Below are 21,157 nucleotides of genomic sequence, written 5' to 3' on the forward strand. Positions count from 1 at the left end.
CACACCGGTTGCCAATCAACTGTGATCACTGTGGGAGACAATTCACAGATTTTACTATTAACATGACGTAAAGTCATGATTTTATTGATGACATGGAGACGAGTATTATGCTGCACTTTTTCTTTATTTCCCTCAGCAGCAAAGAAAAATAATATTAAATCAGTATAAAAAGAAACCAGTAAATAACATCTGAGGTATATCGTCCTAGCAACAGGAATAGCCAATCAGCATCCTCTTCATAGCATAATAGGCGGTGTTCAGTATACTACTTCCTCTTTCTTGCGATCCCGAACAAGGACAACAAATCCAAATGAAAAGGGAGGCTCCAATAAGAGGGTATGCAAGCCTTAACCCGGACTTCGAAGTCAAGCTGGAAGAGAGAAGAGAATATGGTAATATCAAAGTGTAAAACTGGATTTATGCATTATAATCGCGTTACATGGAATATTATATATATATATATACATAACATGAAATTCATAACATGAAATTCATGAAATTTCGTCAAACCATAAGCTCTTGTCAGTCATTAACATGGATAAAACCCAGTAATCAAAAAAGACTTACCGTGAAGTCAACTTACTAGGGATGGGAGGGATAATACTCGCCTTTGTGACTTTACGTCATGTTAATAGTGAAATTTGTGAATTCTATTAAGACACTGAGGCTCCTATTGTGCTAGTTTAAAGCTGTGAAATTATGTTTCCTGTGAAGTGTTGAATAGGTCTAAAGTAGAAATCATGGAATGTGGACTTTGAGCAACAACCAATCGAGGAAGCCTTAGAAGCCATTGCCCCATGAACCGATTGAGGCACAAACACATAGGTACAAAACATGAAGAGTTCCTGTTTTAAAGGATTTCGTAACGTAGTGGGACGAAGTTCATACTCCCATAAGTATGCAACAGGACAAAGGAGAAATCTATCAGGGAAAGCTGGGTATAAAAGTTTTAGAGGAGGTTTTTGTCCTCCGAGAAATGTCAAAGAGGACTCCTTTTGGAGTAAAGGAACAAGTAACCACATCAAGAGCTCGTACGTCAGAAACCCTCTTGCAAGTAAAAAATTCAAAACAATAGAGACATCCCACAAGACAGAGTATTGTGGCAAGGATGGATGAGCAAAACAAATTCCTCAGAGAAGTCAACATATAACAGGATGTCAACCAACAGGTGTCCCATCAAAACTTTGATGATCAGCAGAAACGGATGAACGGTAAGGTTCACAGTGCGATAGGCTTTACCTTCATCATACAGAGAAGTCAAGAAATGAAGGACAAACATAAAAGGAGCCGAAATGGGATCCAAATTTAATTTCATGCACCAACTATGCCATCTGCTCCAAGCAGATTTATAAGCCTGTCTCGTGTCGGGTGCCCACGCACCCTCAATAAGTCAGAGAGCTGATTGCGAAACTCCCTCGACCGACCAAGGTGCCCTGAAATTAACCACACCATGAGATGCAAGAGACATTGGAGAACAAGAGGATGAGGCAGACCGTCTGGATCCTGGAGAAGGCACTTGAGAGGTGGAAGTAGACTTGGAAGGTCGGTAGCCATATCCTGAAGAGGAGGGAACCATGGTTGGGACGGCGATAGAGGAGCCACCCTCACCAGGGTGCGGGATTGTCGACGTAGATGGAAAAGGCAACGGGGAATCAGTGCAAAGGGTGGAAAAGCATAATTCCTTCAAAATGACCAATCTTGGGAGAAAGCATTCGTAACCAGTGCTGTCGAACCTGGTCTCCAACTGAAAAAACGGGGATGTTGAGCACTCAAATGAGAAGCGAAAAGGTCTATTTCCAATAAATTCCAGATGTTCCAGATGTCTTGGAAGACTATAAATACCAAAAAAGCCAGTCTCATGAATACCAGTCCGCCGTAGTGTTGGAGAGACCTTGAATGTATTCTGCCGTGACTGAAATGCTGTGCATCAGGCAGAATTGCCAGAAATTGCGAGCCATGTAGGTCAGAATTTTGTATTTTGTGCCTCCAGGTTTGCGGCGCTCTGTGGCAACCGCAGTGTTGGCGCTGCCAACTTAACAGATCACTCTATGGATCCAACCACTTAAGGTGGTGCGATCTAATTCTAGATCATCCTCTACTGCTTCAAAGATCTTAGCTGCCGGGCCCAAGATGTTCAGGATATTATTCTGACAGTTTTGAATCAAAAACTATAAGCCTTTAGTAGGCTTCCATCTTGTTTTACTCAGGAATTGAATGATCTTAGGTATCGACTGATAGTGTTTTACATGCGTCATCAGGGACTGTTCGGTGTGGGCATTCAGCCCGCAATTTATTTCACTTTGACCTTCTCAAAAGGCTTGCGGACTCTGGATGCATTATACTTGGCTACGTGGTCTGAGGAAAACACTGGGTGACATAGGTCATCAGGTTCAAATAGGGGTTCATCTTGAGGGTCCAAGATCCTATCGGTGTCCCCTGAGGCCACATGATCTACCTCAATCTTGGTAGGTTTAATATGGCGTGTATCCTATGCAGGATTAGCATCCTCTCCATCAGTTATTTCATAATCAGGATCAGAAAGATCTTTTAAATCCTCCATATAGGATTCAGGGGACTCCTCCTCAATATCACTGAGCTCAGACTCAGAATTCAGTTGGATTTTTGCCCTTTTCCAAAGTCTAATAGATTTTGCCCTGCTAGTGTCTTTCTTGCGCCGTGATAAATTAATCATCCCATCTGTGACAGGTATGGTACTGTCCATCTCTATTGGTTTGGAGAAGTGTTTAGCCTTATATGAGGCCTTGCGGCCAGGCTTAAGCAGAGCAGGTGTGAGTACAGGTACTGCCGCCTGGGTAGTCGGCTGAGCCGATCTCTGTGCCTGAAACTGGGCCTGGGAAAATGTCTGTGAAAGTGAATCAGACATAACCTCCATCACTGACACCAGGGCCTTCGTCACTGCTTTTGACATGGAAGTGTCAATTAAAGCCTGCATATCAGCAGGAGCAGTAAAATCAGCCGGAAAAAAATCAGTCTCATCTCCAGAGATACCTGGAGAGGCTTCTAAATTAATCTGCATGTTTGCTGTAGTCCCAGAAGGCACAGAAAGGTCTCTGTCAGACTGCATCATAAATATATAAACAAACCTAAGGGAATGAATAAAGTAAAATAATACCTAAAGGAAAGGGTTAAGTAACCCTCAAGTAAAAAATAAATAAATAGACAAGGAAAGGGAATAAAAGTACTCACAATAGTGAAAAAATAGCAATTGTAATAGGAAAACGCAAGAGCTGTCCAGGCACCACTATAACTAAACCCCAACTCAGATTTCAGGCAGTTGGGGGCAGAGCAGCGGCCAGACAGATGAATGAAGGGAAAAAACAGCACGATGGCACTGTGCAGGGAATAAAGATCCTCAAAGACGTCCCTGAGCCCCAACTGATGGCAATCCTGGGGCCAGTGAGGTCAGAGTGGAAATAAATTATTAAAGGATATACAATAAAGCATATATTACTGAAGCAAATGAAGTAAATAAATCAAATTAGGTTAAAATGAAATAACTAATATATTTATAAATGTGAAAATATTATAATTAAAATTTAATAACTATATTAACCACATTAATGATATGAATAAAAGTAAAAGATCCCATGTTTCAGAACCGTGGAACCCAGTGTCACTTAACTGAGGGAGCAGCAAAGAAAGAGGAAGTAGTATACTGGACACCACCTATTATGCTATGAAGAGGATGCTGATTGGCTGTTCCTGTTGCTAGGAAGATATACCTCTCATGTTATTTACTGGTTTCTTTTTATACTGATTTAATATTATTTTTCTTTGCTGCTGAGGGAAATAAAGAAAAAGTGCAGCATAATAGGAGCCAAGGATATCTTAATAAAATACTAGAAGACCCATACTGGCAGCTAAGACATACAAACACTGTGATTTGGCTGTCACACACTGTGCCTTGACGTCCTGGAGTAGGGCTAGGTTTAGTATTTGGTTAAGGTTGAAATTAAGGTTAGCATTACATTATATGCTAGAATTAATGGAGTTAATCCAGGCATTATTTAGGAGAAATTTGCAGGTATGTTTTATACAGGTTTCAGTAGTGGTATAAAAATATGTAGAAGGTTATATTTTTGTGTAATATTATGCAAATATTTTTTTTCCGCTAAGTGGTATGCCGTGATGCAACTGACAGTGTAGTTAGGCGTATACCATGATGCAACTGACATAGTGCGGTCAGGGCCGGCCTTAGGGGTGTACGAGCTGTGCGGCCGCACAGGGCGCCATGGACCAGGGGGCGCCATGTGGCAGGTGACAGGAGTGCAGGGGAGATAAAACAGGTACCCGGGTGGAGGATTAATTAATCTACACCCGGGTTTATTAAAAAAATAAAAAATCGAGGCAGGGCATAACGAGCGGCGGGGCTTATCGCGAGGCGGGGCTAATAACTACCCAAAGCCCCTGGTAACCGCTGCACAGGAAGAGAGAAGAATCAAGGAGTCCGTGCTTCCCCAACAACCAACTGCATCCACTCCCCCTTCCAGCCATAATGGAAAAAGGTAAGTCTGTGTTTGTGTGTGTGTGTGTGACAGTCTGCCTGTGTGTGTGACTGTCTGCCTGTGTGTGTGACTGACTGTGTGTGACTCCAATTGTGTAGCTGTACTGTTGTTTGTGCCTGTATGTGTGACTGTCTGCCTTTAACGGAGTGTGAGTGCCTATCAGCGTGAGTGTCTGCGTGCCTGTAACCGAGTGTGTATTACTGTCTGCTTGTAATGGAGTATGTGTGACTGTTCGTGATTGTGTGCCTGTAACTGTGTGTGACTGTCTTCCTTTAACTGTGTGTTTGGCTCTGTGACTGTTTGCCTGTAACTGAGTATGTGTGACTGTCTGCCTGTAACTGTGTGTGTGTGTGACTGTCTGCATGTAACTGAGCGTATCTGAATGTCTACCTGTAACTGAGCATGTCTGACTGTCTGCTTGTAACTGTTTGTGTGACTGTCTGCCTGTGCCTGTGTGTGTGACTGTATACAGGCAACTTGGTGGGGGGGGGGGGGGGGGGGCGCGATGTGAAGACTTTTCGCACAGGGAGCCTAATGGCATAAGGCCAGCCCTGAGTGTGGTTAGGCGTCTGAGATAGTGTAACTAAGTGTACCCCATGATGCAACTGACATAGTGTAGTTACAATATCATCTGAGTTACTGAGAAGAAAGCTGCAGGTATGTCAATATTAACACAGAGATGTAAAAAAGAATATTGAAAAAGCTGAAAGTGCAATTAGAGAACAAGTAGGATTTGCACCTCATAACAATGGGAACAATGGGCTGTAAAATCCAATGTGGAGTAGAGGATGGGAAGTAAGGTTAGGTTTCTAATTTACCTGTTGTTACTATGCTTGCTAAGGCAGTCTTCACACACCTGATCGTTCTAAACAGACATGGCTCCTTTTTCTTTCAGAATTTCAAGCTTGCTTTTGGCACCTCTGAAGGTAACATGAGTTCCAGGTGGCACGGAGGAGTGGCTACTGTGGTGGAGAGTGAAGGAGATGAAGTCTGGGGTGTTGTATGGAAAATGGGCATTTCTTCTTTGAACTCTTTGGACATGTAAGTAAATGGATAATACTGCACAAAGTTGGAGATGCTGATTGGCGCAGAGTGGCATTTTGCCAAAGTGCACCTTAGCCTCCCAATGCTTTCCTCTGGGAAAGCATTGGATTGGCTGAGATTCAATTCTGATGATTAAAGCCATGGAGACGGAACGGGTGCGGAGCCATCACCAGCAAACCCACGCGGCGCTGGAATAAAAGTAAGTTTTAACTCTATTTAAAAGTGCTATTTAAAAGGGTGAGGTGGTGGTGGACGGGGACCTAACATGTGTTCTTAACACTATAGGGAGAGGAATGCATGTTTATGTTTAAGTACAGCCACCTCTAAGGACCAGTAATACATCATTTCCCTAGTGTTGGAGATTCCTATACCTTGCTGACCGTCTCATTTATTTGATGTATCCTGTTAAAACATCCCAGTAAAATTGTTTGGCTTTTGTTCTGTAGACAGGAAGGTGTTCACAAGGGCATTTATGAACCAATTGAGATTAAAGTCCAGACAGCGGGAGGAGATCTCATCTGCCGGTGCTACCAAATGAATAAATGTGTTTACGGACTCACGTCCCCCCAGTACAAACAGGTATGTGTATAAACTATGACACTGAGCCAAGCCATAGCTAGAGCAACTACATCCTTTGTATTCATTTAAAAAACAATAAATGTGTGTCTTTGTTGTTTGTGCTTTGTTGTTATGGTAGCATTGTTTATTAATTTAGATCAGGGGTCCTCAAACTCCGCCCCCCCAGATGTTGCTGAACTACAACTCCCATGATTCTTTGAATTGCATAGATAGCCAGAGAATCATGGGAGTTGTAGTTCAGCAACATCTGGGGATTCGGAGTTTGAGGACCACTGATTTAGAACATGTGTTGAAATGCGTGATGGGAAACATTTACATTTTCTTAACCCCTTAAGGACCAAGGCTTTTTTTGAGATGTAACTTGTTTTTGATCAACGTCCTTTTGGCACTTTTTGCCATATGTTCTTCTACCACAACTTAACCGTTTTGCTTACGTACACCCATACATATTATATGTAAGGGACACTAAAGGGACTTGGATAACTTCATCTCAATTAAGTAATCTGGTGTCAGTGGCTGTGACATTTTTAGCACTGTAATCTAAAAAATGACCTTTTTGACTGTAAGGCTAAACACACCTCTAGCGGCTGTCTTTCAGACAGCCTCTACCGGTACTCCCGACATCACGGAGTTGTTTGTTTTTGTTTTTTCTGTCAACCTCTTTTTTAGTGGATATTGTTAGAGAAATACAAAGAGTACATCATTAAAGTGAGATGACATTGTGGTAAGAGTGCAAAATATGAACAAATGTAACCCATAACACGGATAACAGAAGACCATAAAACCCACATGAAAAAGGAAGTTCTTTGAACGGTTTGTGTTGCAGTTAAACTCATGGGGGTCAGGACACCACCTCAAGCAGGGATCCATGAAGTATCCACAATTGTATACCAGTGCCACTGTGCTTAAGCCTTATAGTTTACTCAGGGCTGTTTGCTGCACTAAAATCACTGAGGAGTTCCTTCCATGAGAATGTTCATGTATCCATTGCATGGCCTAAGAAAACTGTCTTTCAAACATGACCTTGCCGCTAAACTGTAGATATAATGAACCCCACTATCGTAATGTATGAAACCCCAGCTCTACGTGTTTGATTGCGGATCAGACAGTCTTCAATCCCTGTGGTATATATTAGCCATATGGAAAACTGGGTGAACTGGTTAAAAGTAGCAGTCCCGTCCCATTAGAAGAATTTCCTGCACCTGTCGACTGCCAACACATTCCGCAAGCTGCAAAGTAAAGCCTGTTCGGTACTGCATTACAGCTGTCCTGGATGGTAAAAGAGTAAAAGTAATAATAGATAGTGAGGGAAAGAGGTAAATGAGATGAGAAAGAAAGAAGATGAAGGGAAAAAAAGTAGGGGGGTAAGGAAAGGGGACAGGGAGAGTTGAAGGACGAATAACCGGCTGGAAACGGGAGAGGCCTTGGGCTGCCACCCCCATCTACCGTCTGCAATTCGCCTAACCCCCATGAGGGGAGCTCTCCAAACCCTTATGTGACACTGCCATCTCTCATGTCTCGCCAGACCATCTATTCTCTTTTACTCCGTTAAAACCATAACTGAGTTTGACTTGAATATTATCAAATACTGATAATTGGATTCAGTGCTTTCTTATAAAAGCATTTGACTTGATGTGCACATGGCGCTTGTCGAGCATGTGCTTCTCATCCACAGTGCTTCTCTATGAGAGGCATTGGACTGGACAAGAAGGCAGTGAAACATTGCGGTAGGAGGAGTGATGGTGGAAAAATAGGAAGTAAATCAGTAAAAATAATATATATTTTTTTAAGTTTGAGGATGTCTAAACGAAATAAGGAGACCTTACAGCGTTAGGAATACATATTTGTAATCCTAGTGTTATGGTGTTCCTTTAACCCCTTAAGGACACATGACATGTGTGACATGTCATGATTCCCTTTTATTCCAGAAGTTTGGTCCTTAAGGGGTTAAAGGAGAAACAGTATTTCCTTTTGGTACCCCATTTGTATATATAGCAAAACATTAAACATGAATAACATTTTAAAGAAAAGAAAGAAAAAAAGGGGGGGGAGGTTCAGTTTTGCCTTTAGGAATTTCTACGTGTACAAGTGCAGATCAAGAAACATGTCTCAAAATAGATTCACTAATTAGTCATCATTGTTAAAAGCCCAATATAATATGTCTATGATTTCTGCAAATTTTTTAGAACTTATACAACAAATATTGCCAGGAGTGAATTACAGTTTTAAAGGTAAAACTTTGTAAAATTTGGCATGATGAGGTTAGAACTTTCATAGTAGTCACAAAAAGTATGTATTTGGGGGCAGGGCTAGCAAGCCGACACGAACGGACGCCATTTTAATCAGCTCCCTCAATCTGCGGACAAAAACCACCAAATATTAGCCTCTCCCTGACCCATCCAGCATCGCCACATACACGACCGGCATCAGCGCGAAGAGCCACGTCTCCCGATTCCTTTTTTTCAACCACAAAGGCTGCAGAAACAGAGATGCAAGATCGGGGCCTACTACACCCCAACCATCCAGGGCTTAGAGGACCTGTTGAGCAGATACCCGGCGGAACACACAGACACCTCCTACTCCCCGGACCTATCCAACACTCAGGCTCACATACCAGCGATGGGACGCCGGTCACAAAAGCCACAAGGTACGGCCGGGGGCAGGGATATCGGGACTTTGCTTCAAAAACCCACCCAGCCTAAACCCACACCCCCGGCAGCAACGCCAGAGGTTACCCAGACATCTACCACAACCCGACAAAAGCCAGATTCACCTGAGCTACCTCAGACACCCAAAACAGGCCAGCAGGGGTCTGAACCCTCTGGGCAGCACCAACCACCGCAGCTAGAGAAGATACACACCCAGGCACAACAAAGCCCAGAATTACAGGGACCCCCATGGGAAGCACAGCCAGAAAGGGAGCACAACCCACCACAACCCAGGCCTAACTCACCAGGGCATTCACAAGCACCGCTGCAACCGCTGCTGGAGTCCCCAGACGACTCTGCACCAACCACCAAACGTGACTTAAAGCTCCTATTAGCAGAAATCCACAAACTCCTAGCAGCTGACTCAGCCCTCCTCAAGACAGAACTATGCACGGTCACTGAAAAGGTGAGAGCCACAGAGGCTGAAGTAGTGACAGTACACGCTCACATAAACGCAATGGAAGACTTCATCAAACAAATCCAGCAACAACAAACGCACCTGTCATTCAAAATGTCAAACATGGAACGCTCTTAACTTAAAATCAGGGGCATCCCCGCGGAGATATCGGCACCACACCAGACGCCTCCTAGCTACAATAATCCCACACACAGCGGTTAAGAAAACGACCGTAGATGGGGTGTATCGCCTGCCTACCCCTCCCCACCTAAAGTCCCCAACGGCTAGAGACGTCATTCTCAGATGTGCCACAGTGCAAGACAAACTACATATAATGGCGGGGCTGAAAGGCAAGACACCACTGCTGTTTGAGAACGCTCTTCCAGGACTTATCAAAAGCCACCCTTATGTGGCGCAAATCCTATGGACCACTCACTACAAAACTCTGAGCAGCAGGAATCGCATACAAATGGGGCGCTAACGGGACATTGGAGGTAACCCAAGACGGGACTACCCATGTCCTGACCTCCGTGGAGGAAGCACCTACCCTCCTAACCACCTTGAGACTACCCAACCCGGCACAAGACCCCAGGAATGCCGCCCAGCCGGAACCAAGACCCAGCAGATCACAACACCCTGTACCATGATTGAAGCAGACAAATACCGCAGGCTTTGTCAACGTGACTGTTGCACACAACATCTTCTTACAGAGACTTTACCTATGTTTTATTTTCTTAACTCGTTACCCCTTGTTATAAAAACCCAAACACTTTAGGCTACTGATGCACTGGTAGAGGATACCTAAGCTCTAAACCAATGAGAGACAACACACTACACGTCCAACCACAGGGCGCCAGATAACCCTCCCCCCCCCCGCACTCCCCTTGGCTAGGGGTAACCAACCCAAACAAGCCACCTATAACCAACAGCTCACCTCCACTAACGCAGGCAGACAACCAAATCAAAATGTTGCACCAAAATAAAAAAAATTAAGAATAAAAAAAAAAAAAGTATGTATTTGGCTATTTAACTGACAGCATTTTTAAACTTTTAATTTAACCATTTTAACACCAACCTCCGTTGCATTCACTGGTTTTATTTATTAGACATATACATTCATTTTTGGGCAAATGAACACCATTCGCTCATAGTGCAGTGAGGGACTTATTATTACTTTAATGATGGATAATTGTGATGCAATCGTTTTCATGAGATTAATGGTTAAACAAAATTAGTTAAATAAACAAAAAAACTTAAGGAATTTCACGTGATCCTAATAGGTATGTTAACAAATTTAAGAAAGAACAAAAATTATTTTTGGAACAAATTAATAAACCAAAATGACAATTCTTTCTGTGAATATCACACATTTTATTTTCATGGGAATTTTACACACCCAATACAGGCGGGTATGCAGGAGACCCTTTTCAGACCATGGTGGTCACTACAGGTAATCGTGATCTCTTTGTAAATTGTGGCCCAACCTAACAGAAGGGACCCTACTTCTTTACTTCTCTCCTTGGTAGCTTTACTGTAGTTATTTCCTTAACTGAGGAAGAAGATCGCTCTCTGGTAACAGATATTTTGCGTCCCAAACTCCTTGATGATGCAGTTTGGCTTCAATAAGGACCAGACTGGGCCCCTTAAAAAAGCATTAACACCCAGCACTCCCAAGCAACCAAGTCCTGCTGAATCTTCAGAGCAGAGGTATCATCTCTGGAAGATTGCCCACCCTACCCTCCCCACACCATCCCACCCCATGGTCAACAACTTACTTATAGATAGTGCACATCAGCTGGTTTCCTTAACACACCACTAAACCTCACTAAACCTCTCCTCACCTGAATTCATTTAACACACTGCATCCTTACATTGGCTTAAACACTCATTGATATTTGTGTGTGTTTGTATATATGATCTAGATATCTATATAATACACATTTTCTTTAATGTTCTCCCTTCTATTTTTCACTTTAACACTAACTTCTCTCATCACTAAAATATCCCGATCCTTTCACTCACCTGTCCCTGGCAACACCATCATCATTACTTCCACCTTACTCCCCTCCCCTCTCTATTCATCCCATGCACTCTACACATACCTTTCCAGCCTATCTCCACCAACTCCTCCTAAATCCTCTACATACATACCCTCCTACAAAACTTTCAAATCCTACTCCCACCTTCACTTCCTTTCTATCCTTCTGCTCCTAGCAGCTGGTGATGTCTCTCCAAACCCCAGTCCCCTCTCAACAAACTCAGCACATACTAACCCAAGGATCCACACTAATCTCATACCCATCTCATGTTCCTCTAAATCCTCCTTCAATACTGCCCTCTGGAACGCACGCTCTGTTTGCAATATAACTAAATCCACTGCTGTCCATGACTTCTTCATCTCTCGTTCCATAGATTTACTAGCCTTAACAGAATCCTGGCTCTCCTCCTCTGACACTGCCACCCCTGCATCTTTGTCCTTCGGTGGTCTCCAACTTACCCACAACCCAAGAAACTCTGAATGTAAAGGTGATGGTGTTGGGTTTCTCCTCTCCCCTCACTGCTCTTTTAAACCTCTTCCCACCCCCCCTTCCCTCTCTTTCCCGTCATTTGAAATACACTCAATTCGCCTTTTCAAACCCTTCTCTGCTAACATTGCTGTTATTTACCGTCCCCCTGGTTCCCCTCTTCTCTTCCTTGACCACTTTGCTGCCTGGCTACCCTATTTCCTCTCTTCTAACATTCCATCCCTAATTCTCGGGGACTTCAATATTCCTATAAACCCACCTTTGTCCTCTGCAGCCACTAAACTACTTTCAATTACTTCCTCCCTCGGGCTATCGCAGTGGGCACATTCTCCCACCCATGTAGCTGGCAATACCCTTGACCTAATCTTCACTTATGCATGTACAGTATCTAATATCTGCAACACTCCATATCAACTCTCTGATCACCACCTCTTATCATTTGCTCTCGCATACCCCCTCACCCAACAACCTCAGCCTAACCCCCCTCAACTCAGGATGGACCTTAATTCTCTTGATCTCCAACAGTTGTCAGCTGACATTAATTCACGACTGCTGTCCATCCCTTCCCTCTCCTGTCCTTCACTGGCCATCTCCATATATAACTCTACTCTTACATCTGCCTTGAACACTGCAGCGCCACGAGGAAGTCTCGTACCCAATCAGACTTTCTCCATTATAGATTCATATTGTGTTCATACAGTGCAGCCCTTGCCCTTGCCAAACAGTCCTATTTTTCCTCTCTCATTAGTTCATGTTCTCGCAACCTCAAGCGTCTCTTTGACACCTTTAATTCTCTTCTTCGCCCTGCTGTGGCCACCCCCAAAACTAACCTTACTGCTGATAACTTTGCATGTTACTTCACTGACAAGATTGAACAGCTAAGGAAAGAATTCTCCCCTCCTTGCCTTTCTGTTTCTCAACCACACATAGATCATGCCTTTCCTACCCTTCAGACATTCTCCCCAGCTACTGACCAAGAGGTGGCTGCTCTTCTTTGCTCCTCTCGCCCCACCACTTGCCCGCTCGATCCTGTCCCATCTCACCTTATCAGATCTCTCTCCACTTGTCTCGTGCCTTCTCTAACACACATCTTCAACTGCTCGCTCTCCTCTGGCATCATCCCTGCTGACCTTAAACATGCCACTGTAGTACCTATACTAAAAAAAACATCCCTCGACCCATCCACCCTCTTTAACTATCGTCCCATATCCCTGCTCCCTTTTTCCTCAAAGCTTCTGGAAAGACTTGTCTTTACCCGTGTGTCTCATTTCCTCAATTCCAACTCTCTCCTTGACCCCCTTCAATCTGGCTTCCGCCCTCTCCACTCTACTGAGACTGCCCTTATCAAAGTTACTAACGACCTAATCACAGCTAAATCCAAAGGCCACTACTCCATACTAATTCTTCTTGACCTCTCAGCGGCCTTTGACACCGTTGATCATGCTCTCCTTCTTCAAACTCTTCAATCACTTGGTCTCTGTGACTCTGTCCTCTCGTGGTTTACCTCTTATCTCTCCCAACGCTCATTCAGTGTCTCCTTTTCTAATGATACCTCCTCCCCCCGCCCTGTCTCGGTTGGAGTCCCCCAAGGCTCCGCCCTTGGTCCCCTTCTATTTTCTCTTTATACTGCCTCTCTTGGCAAACTTATTACCTCTTTTGGATTCCGCTACCACCTGTACGCTGATGACACGCAGCTATATCTCTCCTCCCTGGACCTCTCCCCTTTCTGTCCTGCAACGTGTCACTGCTTGCCTTTCTTCCATCTCTGACTGGATGTCCTCCCGCTTTCTGAAACTCAATCTCTCAAAAACTGAGCTCCTTGTCTTTCCTCCTCCTAATACTGATCCTCCTCTTTCGCTCTCCCTTCAAGTTTGTGGTACCAACATCAGTCCATCTTTGCAAGCGCGCTGTCTTGGCGTCATACTTGACTCTGGTCTCACCTTTGAGCCTCACATCCAGCATGTTGCCAAATCTTGTAGATTCCATCTTAAAAACATAGCCCGCATCCGCCCCTTTCTTGCACCAGATACTACCAAGGAGCTTGTCCATGCTCTAGTAATTTCCCGCATGGATTATTGTAACCCTCTCCTGATTGGTCTTCCCAATAGCCGTACTGCACTCGTACGGCCAACTCGCACTTGCAGGACTTCTCGCGGGCGGCTCCCTTCCTATGGAATAGCCTGCCAACCGCCATCAGACTCTCCCCTAGTCTTGCATCTTTTAAGAAGTGCCTTAAAACCCATCTCTTTAGGAAAGCTTATGGCCTCCAAGAATAACCCCTACCTCACATACCTGTCTCTTGCCCTCTCCTAAAGGGCAGTCCACCTTATTTGATTGCAAATTCCTGTCCTAATGTGTTGTACACCCCACCTCCTATAGAATGTAAGCTCAATTGAGCAGGGTCCTCTTCAACCTATTGTTCCTGTAAGTTTATTTGTAATTGTCCTATTTATATCTAAATCCCCTCTCATGATATTGTAAAGCGCTACGGAATCTGTTGGCGCTATATAAATGGCAATAATAATAATAATAATAATCATGGGTTTTACATGATGTAGTGCAAGTTTACATAGGGCAAACATTCCTGCACTTCTTATCAGACTAACTAAAAAAGAAAGCTTTATCTACAACATACTAAGCACTTCTAAGCAAACAGAAAATAGAGAACATGAAGACTCAAAGGCAATATTTCTAAAGCGGTGGGAAGTTTGGATGTGCTGCAGGGATCAGGCCAGGACAATATTCATATAGATTTCATATTACCGTATATACTCGAGTATATACGGTATTCTCATTTGGGATTGCTGTGTTGTGTTTCTGTCAGACAATTTGAGTCATGTGCTGGCTTTTGTAACATTGTCTAACCTCAGAGTTTGGTGGAAACACGTGAGCTATAACCTGATTAAACACTAGGTACCCTAAATGTCTATGTGGTCTAGTGATATTGGACCAGTTGATATTGGGTCATCAGAATGATGTTTAAAGCCACAGTGCAGCAGCTAAACTGAACTGCATGATTCAACAATACACATAAAGGTGTTAAAGAGTACTTGTTTCATACTAATAAATGCCTTTTTAATGCTTTTTTCCTCCCCCTTATATTAACAGGTCATGTGCATGGGGGCAAAGCAGAACGACTTACCACTTCAATATCAGAAGATGTTGGAAGATATACAAACCAACGATTATTCAGGTCCAGTCCCAATCATGGACAGATTAATGGATGCAATCAGAAATATACACAATGATGAATAATTAGAGTTTGCATTCAATTTAAGCAGGCATGCTTAGTTCCCCTCTGAACAGATTTAGTATTGAAACTTGTACATAAAAATATGTATATTTCTAAATCCAATTGTAGACTTCTAGTCACAAACCAAACAAAGGGAAAATTATTTAAATCAGACGTTTTAAATTTATAGTTAATTCAAACACTCATATATATTTGATAATCTACTGTATCTATATGCTTATATTTTAACTTTGTCTCTTATTTTATTTAACCATTTGAGTGCTAGGGAAGATTATTTTTTTTCACAGCTGGCTAAAACAGTACGAAGCATATTGCTATCTTGTAATTTAAGTACTAGAACTCCCATAGAATTATCTTGTACAACAACAAAAAAATGAATCACACAAGATATTCACTGTGAAATCCCAACTTATTTTATAATTTTATATTATATTTTGTCTTAAATGTGACAACTCCATTCTCATTGCACAATTTATCTATCTGCTTAATGACTAATGAATAAGATGTTTATAAGAAGCAAAAAATAAACAATTTTTTTTTCTCTCAACCATTTTCCTTAATTTTTCTTTCAACAAATTGGTGTATTACCTAAATGTATAGTTTAAGCATTAATTACATGATTTTGCTATTTCATGATGAAAAGTCATGATTTTATAAAAGACACGGAGGCGAGTATTGCTTAACCCTTTCTTTACTGTCCACCAATAGCAGCAAAGTATATTAACAGTAAGAAAAAACAGTAACCATAGAGATAGGACACTCCCATATCCAGTCCCAGTATAATAGGCAGCACCTCCTCCTCCAATTCCTCTTTCTTTGGAGATGCTACCCGCCAACAGAAACCGGAAGTCAGGAAACAGTCCAGCACTAGAAGGGCCACGGCCCAGAGTCCTTGTTGATACAGGAACAGTGGATGCCCTCGAACATAGGCAAAACCGGGAACGAATGGTGAAACTTTAACCATAGGGAGTCCATCTCTTTGTCAACTCTTGAACTTCAGCTAACTTGTGGAAGTCCTGAGCATAGAGACGTCCTTCATGCGATGCGCTTAGAAGTGGATCAACCTGTGAAGACATAATGACAGGAGCCCAAAGGTTAAATCGGTACTAACACTATTTGCCCATGTCAAGATACGATACATTGGAAACCAAGCCACCCGTTAGTGTACCCCCATTCGTACCTGAGTCAAGAGTCCCCATGTATGTGAAGTGTCATGAGTCAGATGTACATATAAGTCATACATTCATGGAAGGCAATGTTATACTTACCGCCCGAAGCGAGAAATGACAGGGGGGGGAAATTATATAAATAAGTAATAGGGAGGGGCAATACTCGCCTCCGTGTCTTTTATAAAATCATGACTTTTCGTCATGAAATAGCAAAATCATGTAATTTTATGTCAAGACACGGAGGCTCATATTGCTAGTTTAAAGCTGAGCAATGACCGACAAGAAAACGTGTGGTTGAGGTCGGAAGTAGAATTCCCTGAAGGTGGATTCTCTGGACCAGTCCGCCATACTCATAAGGTCTTCCAGGCGTGCCCCCGAAGAGGCCATGGACGTGGAGTGGGCGCTAAAGATGGATGTATCCACCCCCGCTTGCGACATAATCCACTTCACCCAACGAGCCAGAGTCGTGCTGGATACAGGGGTGAATGGTCGACGGGTCGCGAGGAAAAGTTGAGGCGTTGGGTCCGATCTATGGGCCTTCGTTCGAAGTTCGTATTCCTTCAAACAGGTCACTGGGCACAACAGTGGGTTAGACGGAAAACTCGGGTAAGAGACTGAGCGTATGGCCGTCTTCGTCCTTCTGGAGATATTGAATGTCGCCCCATCCGGGGTGAAGGATCTCGCATCATGGTCCAGGGCACGTACCTCCGAGACTCGTTGACATGAAATGAGGCAGAACAGGCATACCAATTTGGCAGAGAGTTGTTGCAAGGTGAGGTCCGAGTAGTATCGCCGTCACAGGAGCCGCCACGGGATCCAGGTCCCTAACCAGGCACCAACCAGCCCAAGCTCCCCAAGCGGTCCGATATGAGCGTCTAGTGCCGGGAGCCCATGCGTCAGCCAAGAGGCGTCGAGTTGTGTCCGAAACTCCTGGGACTTCCCAGGGTCCCCCAAAATTCTCCATGCCAGTAACCGTAATGATCCGTCCAGTAGGAGGGGGTGTTGTTGGCCCATCGGGTTCAGCAGAAGGTCCCGGTTGGGCGGCAGAAGAGCGGGAACGTCTATTGCCAGTTCCAGGAGTTGAGGGAACCACGACTGGGTACCCCAGAATGGGGTTAGCAGGACCATATCCGCCATCTGGTGCCGTACCTGGAGTAGCACTCGGGGGAGCATGGCAAATGGCGGGAAAGTGTAAAGGCGTGAGTCGGGCCATTCCTGTAGGAATGCGTCCACTGTCTCCGCGGCCGGGTCCGGGCGCCAGCTGTAGAACCTGGGTAGTTGGGTGTTGAGTCTGGAAGCGAAGAGGTCTATAGAGAAAGGCCCCCAAAGGGACGAGATAGTGGAGAACACCTCTGTATCCAATTTCCAATCGCTGGTGTCTGCGAGATAGCGTGAGCTCCAATCCGCATGGGTATTGTGAAGGCCAGAAAGGTATTCCGCCTGGACCCTCAGGTTCCTGGCTAGACAATAGGTCCAGAAATCTTTCGCTAAGCGGGCCAACATCGCTGAGCGTGTGCCGCCCAGGTGGTTGACATACCGGACCGCTGAGATGTTGTCCATACGCAGTCTGATGCATGCACTGGCCGTGCCGTTCGCAAAGCTCTTGATCGCGAAGGAACCAGCTAATAGTTCTAGGGCATTGATGTGGAGTCGGGACTCTGCATCTGTCCCTCGACCCCCAGTGGTCACCCCGTTGCAGTGTGCGCCCCAGCCGTGGAGACTCGCATCTGAGTCCACCGTGAACTCTGGCTGAGAGCCGAAGATGGCCTTGCCATTCCAGGCGGATAGGTTGTGGATCCACCAGGTCATCTTGTCTTGGGATTCCGAGTCCAGGGGACCAAATCTGCATACGAGGCCCCTTTGCGAAGGTGTGCTATCTTCAGGCGTTGAAGAGCTCGGTAGTGGAGCGGAGCCGGGAACACCGCCTGGATGGACGAGGTCAGTAGTCCAATGAGTCGTGCCAGGTGTCGCAACGACAGCTGGTGTCTCGTGAGGGCACGTCGTAGTTCCTTGCGGATTAAGCGTATTTTGGTTGGAGGGAAACTGAGAGACTCCGCTTCCGAGTCGACCGTGAACCCCAGGAACTCCATGTGTCGGGTCGGGGATAGGCAGGGCTTCTCCCCGTTGAGCAAGAAACCCAGGCGACGTAGGAGATCCATTGTCCATTGAAGGTGTTCTAAGAGGACTCCCCGATCTTGTGCCATGAGGAGGATATCGTCCAGATAGACTATCGGCCTTACCCCGCGACTGCGCAGCCAAGCCATGGTCGGTCGCATCAATTTGGTGAAGCACCACGGAGCAGACGAGAGTCCGAACGGGAGGCATGTGAATCGCCATGTTCCACCTTTCCATAGGAACTTCAGTAGGTCCCTGGATGACTCGGTCACCGGGACCGTTAGGTAGGCATCTTTGAGGTCTAACTTTGCCATCCAGTCTCCACGTAGGAGTAAGTCCCGAAGGAGGTGGATTCCCTCAATTTTGAAGTGTCGGTAGCGCACTATGGAGTTTAGGGCCCGAAGGTTTATAACTGGGCGCATCTGACCGCCTTTCTTTTCCACCAGGAAAATGTTGCTGATAACCCCAGCATGGTTCAGTGGTGCCCGTTCTATCGCTCCTTTCATGTGGAGTGACAATAGTTCCTTGTCTATTAAGGCGCGGTTTGCCTTTGACATTACCATAGGGTGAGAGGGAGGAATGCAACCCGGGGAGTCTACCAGTTCTATGTGGAACCCCTTTACCGTGTTCACAACCCAGGCATCTGAGGTGATCTCTAACCAGGCATGTAAAAAATGACGGAGTCTGCCCCCTACACAGATATTGGAAAAAGCATGAACTAGGTGTGGTCTTACCGTAAGGGCGTCTGGAACCGGGGTTCCCTCTGAAGCTTCTGGAGCGCCATGGTCTTCCACGAGATGGGAAGAAGGGAGACTGGTGTCTCGTGTCCTGATAAGGTGGCCTCTGGTGGCCTCGTCCCGATCCTCGGGGGTTAAAATTAGATCGGCCGAACAGACGGCTCCTGAATCTGCCGGCCCTGGAAGAGACCCGTCCCTGAAACACTCTCCTCATGGAGGACTGGGCCTTGTCTAAGGCTGTGAAAGCACCTACAAAGCGCCCCAGATCCTTGATAAAGGAGTCTCCGAACAGCTGGCCCTGAGCATCTTTGCCTGCCTCAGTGAGGGCGAGGTTGGCCAGTTTGGGCTCGATTTTAAAGAGGATGGCTTTACGCCGTTCTATAGACAGGGAAGTGTTCACACTACCGGCTATGCAGATTGCCCTCTGCACCCAACCACGGAGTTCTTCCGGGTCAACCTGTCTATTCTCAGTTCTGGCCATCTCGGCCAGGTCAAATAATTTTGCTAAGCGACCAAAAATGTCCAGGTGTTTGTCCTGGCATGACTTTAATGCAGATTCCAGACCCTTACGGGGATTCCAACCCATCTTTGCAAGAAACTGCGTCATTTTAGGGTCTACAATAGGTGTCTCGCAGACTTTATTAGGGATAAAGAGGTCTAGGGCATTCTGCCCTGAGCTTGTTGCGTGCCGTCTTGCTAAGAGGGCGCCTAACCCAGTTCTCAAGATATTTTGCTACATGGTCGGCTGGGAGCCATTCTGCCGACCTCAGGTGATGGAGAGCATCCGGGTCAAACATAGGTTCTCCAGCCGGTTCATGAGAGTCGAACCTGCGGTAGCGGGAGAGTCACTGCGAGAGTCATTAATTATCAATCCTGGTAGGGTAGGGGCAAATGGGTCAGTGTCCTGCCCGTCCGACTCGTTCTTAGAGTCATCCCCGGACTCATCAATAGCCTCCTCACAAGACCCGATTTCTGAGTCGGAGTCGCTCTCTGTAAGTGCTCTGGCACATTTCCAGTGCCGCGCCCGTTCTGCCTGGCGCGGAAAGGCTCTTTTGCGTGACACAGGCACGCTATCTTGGGTGGCTATTTTCACACCAGTCTTGGTGGTTCTGGAGGCGGGAGGGATCAGGTGTTTAGATTTGGCCGTAGCCTTTCTAGAGTCGCCCCCTGGGCGGTTTACACAGGAATGCGCTAAGCGTGTAGGCATGGCAGACGCTTCTGCAGGTACAGGTTGTGCCAATAAAGCCTGAGAAATAGTCTGAGACAGGGTTGCGGACATTGAGCCCATGGCGGCCATAATGGCGTCTGTGACTGAACGTTGCAGTGCTAAGGCCTGGGCATCATCCGGCACCGACATAGGGTCGCCCGCAGAAGAAGGGGGGCCAGATCTGGCAGAGATAGGGTCAGCCAGCGCTTGGGGTATATCCCTATCCTCAGGGGGAAAGAGGGGAGACAAGCCCTTTAGGTTTAGGCATAATAATATTAACTGAGGCTAAGGTCAGGTCCAAATAAAATATATATATATATCTATATGCAGGGAATATGCAGTATAATATGCAGTATAATATATAGGGAGACAACCAAAATATATACTGAGTAGTGAATAGAAAATAGAGCTGCTAAATATGTGGAGGATGCAACTAGCAGGAGTTAATCACCCCAGGCTAGGCAGTGTAAACAGAGGAAAAAGGAGGGAGCTCACCAGGGTCCAGACCGGCAGATAAGGAGAACGGAGGGAAAAAGAGCGCCAAAGTGACTGATAGAAAATGGCCGCCGGGGGGAACACATAAAACAGGTGAATCCAGCATTCGAATGAAAAATTCGAATGCAGCAATAGGAGAATAGGCAGGCAGACTGGTTCACATCAAACAGGTGAATCCAGCATTCGAATGAAAAATTCGAATGTAGCAATAGGAGAATAGGCAGGCAGACCGTTCACATCAAACAGGTGAATGCAGCGTTCATATGAAAAATTCGAACGCAGTAATAGGAGAGAAGACAGGCAGACCGGCAGAGTAATGGAGGGAAAGTTTAGAGCGATACCAAGGGAATCAGAGAAGGTAGAGCAGGATAAAGCCGGACAGGGAAGGTCTGGGACCCTGGG

General features: G+C 45.3%; 1 protein-coding gene across 1 annotated transcript in view; it reads left to right on the forward strand.

Annotated features, from left to right (window-relative positions):
- The window catches only part of GGCT (gamma-glutamylcyclotransferase), a 31,554-nt gene extending 16,031 nt beyond the window's left edge, over positions 1-15,523 (forward strand). Inside the window, exons 2-5 of the mRNA XM_063450687.1 lie at positions 5,422-5,567; positions 6,017-6,149; positions 14,888-15,116; positions 15,364-15,523. Coding sequence (XP_063306757.1) covers positions 5,422-5,567; positions 6,017-6,149; positions 14,888-15,034 — 426 coding nt within the window. The 3' untranslated portion in view covers positions 15,035-15,116; positions 15,364-15,523. The remainder of the gene's footprint in view (positions 1-5,421; positions 5,568-6,016; positions 6,150-14,887; positions 15,117-15,363) is intronic.
- Positions 15,524-21,157: the final 5,634 nt, after the last annotated feature.

The sequence above is a fragment of the Pelobates fuscus genome, chromosome 4 (assembly GCF_036172605.1).
Source record: "Pelobates fuscus isolate aPelFus1 chromosome 4, aPelFus1.pri, whole genome shotgun sequence".
NCBI classification, from domain to species: domain Eukaryota; kingdom Metazoa; phylum Chordata; class Amphibia; order Anura; family Pelobatidae; genus Pelobates; species Pelobates fuscus.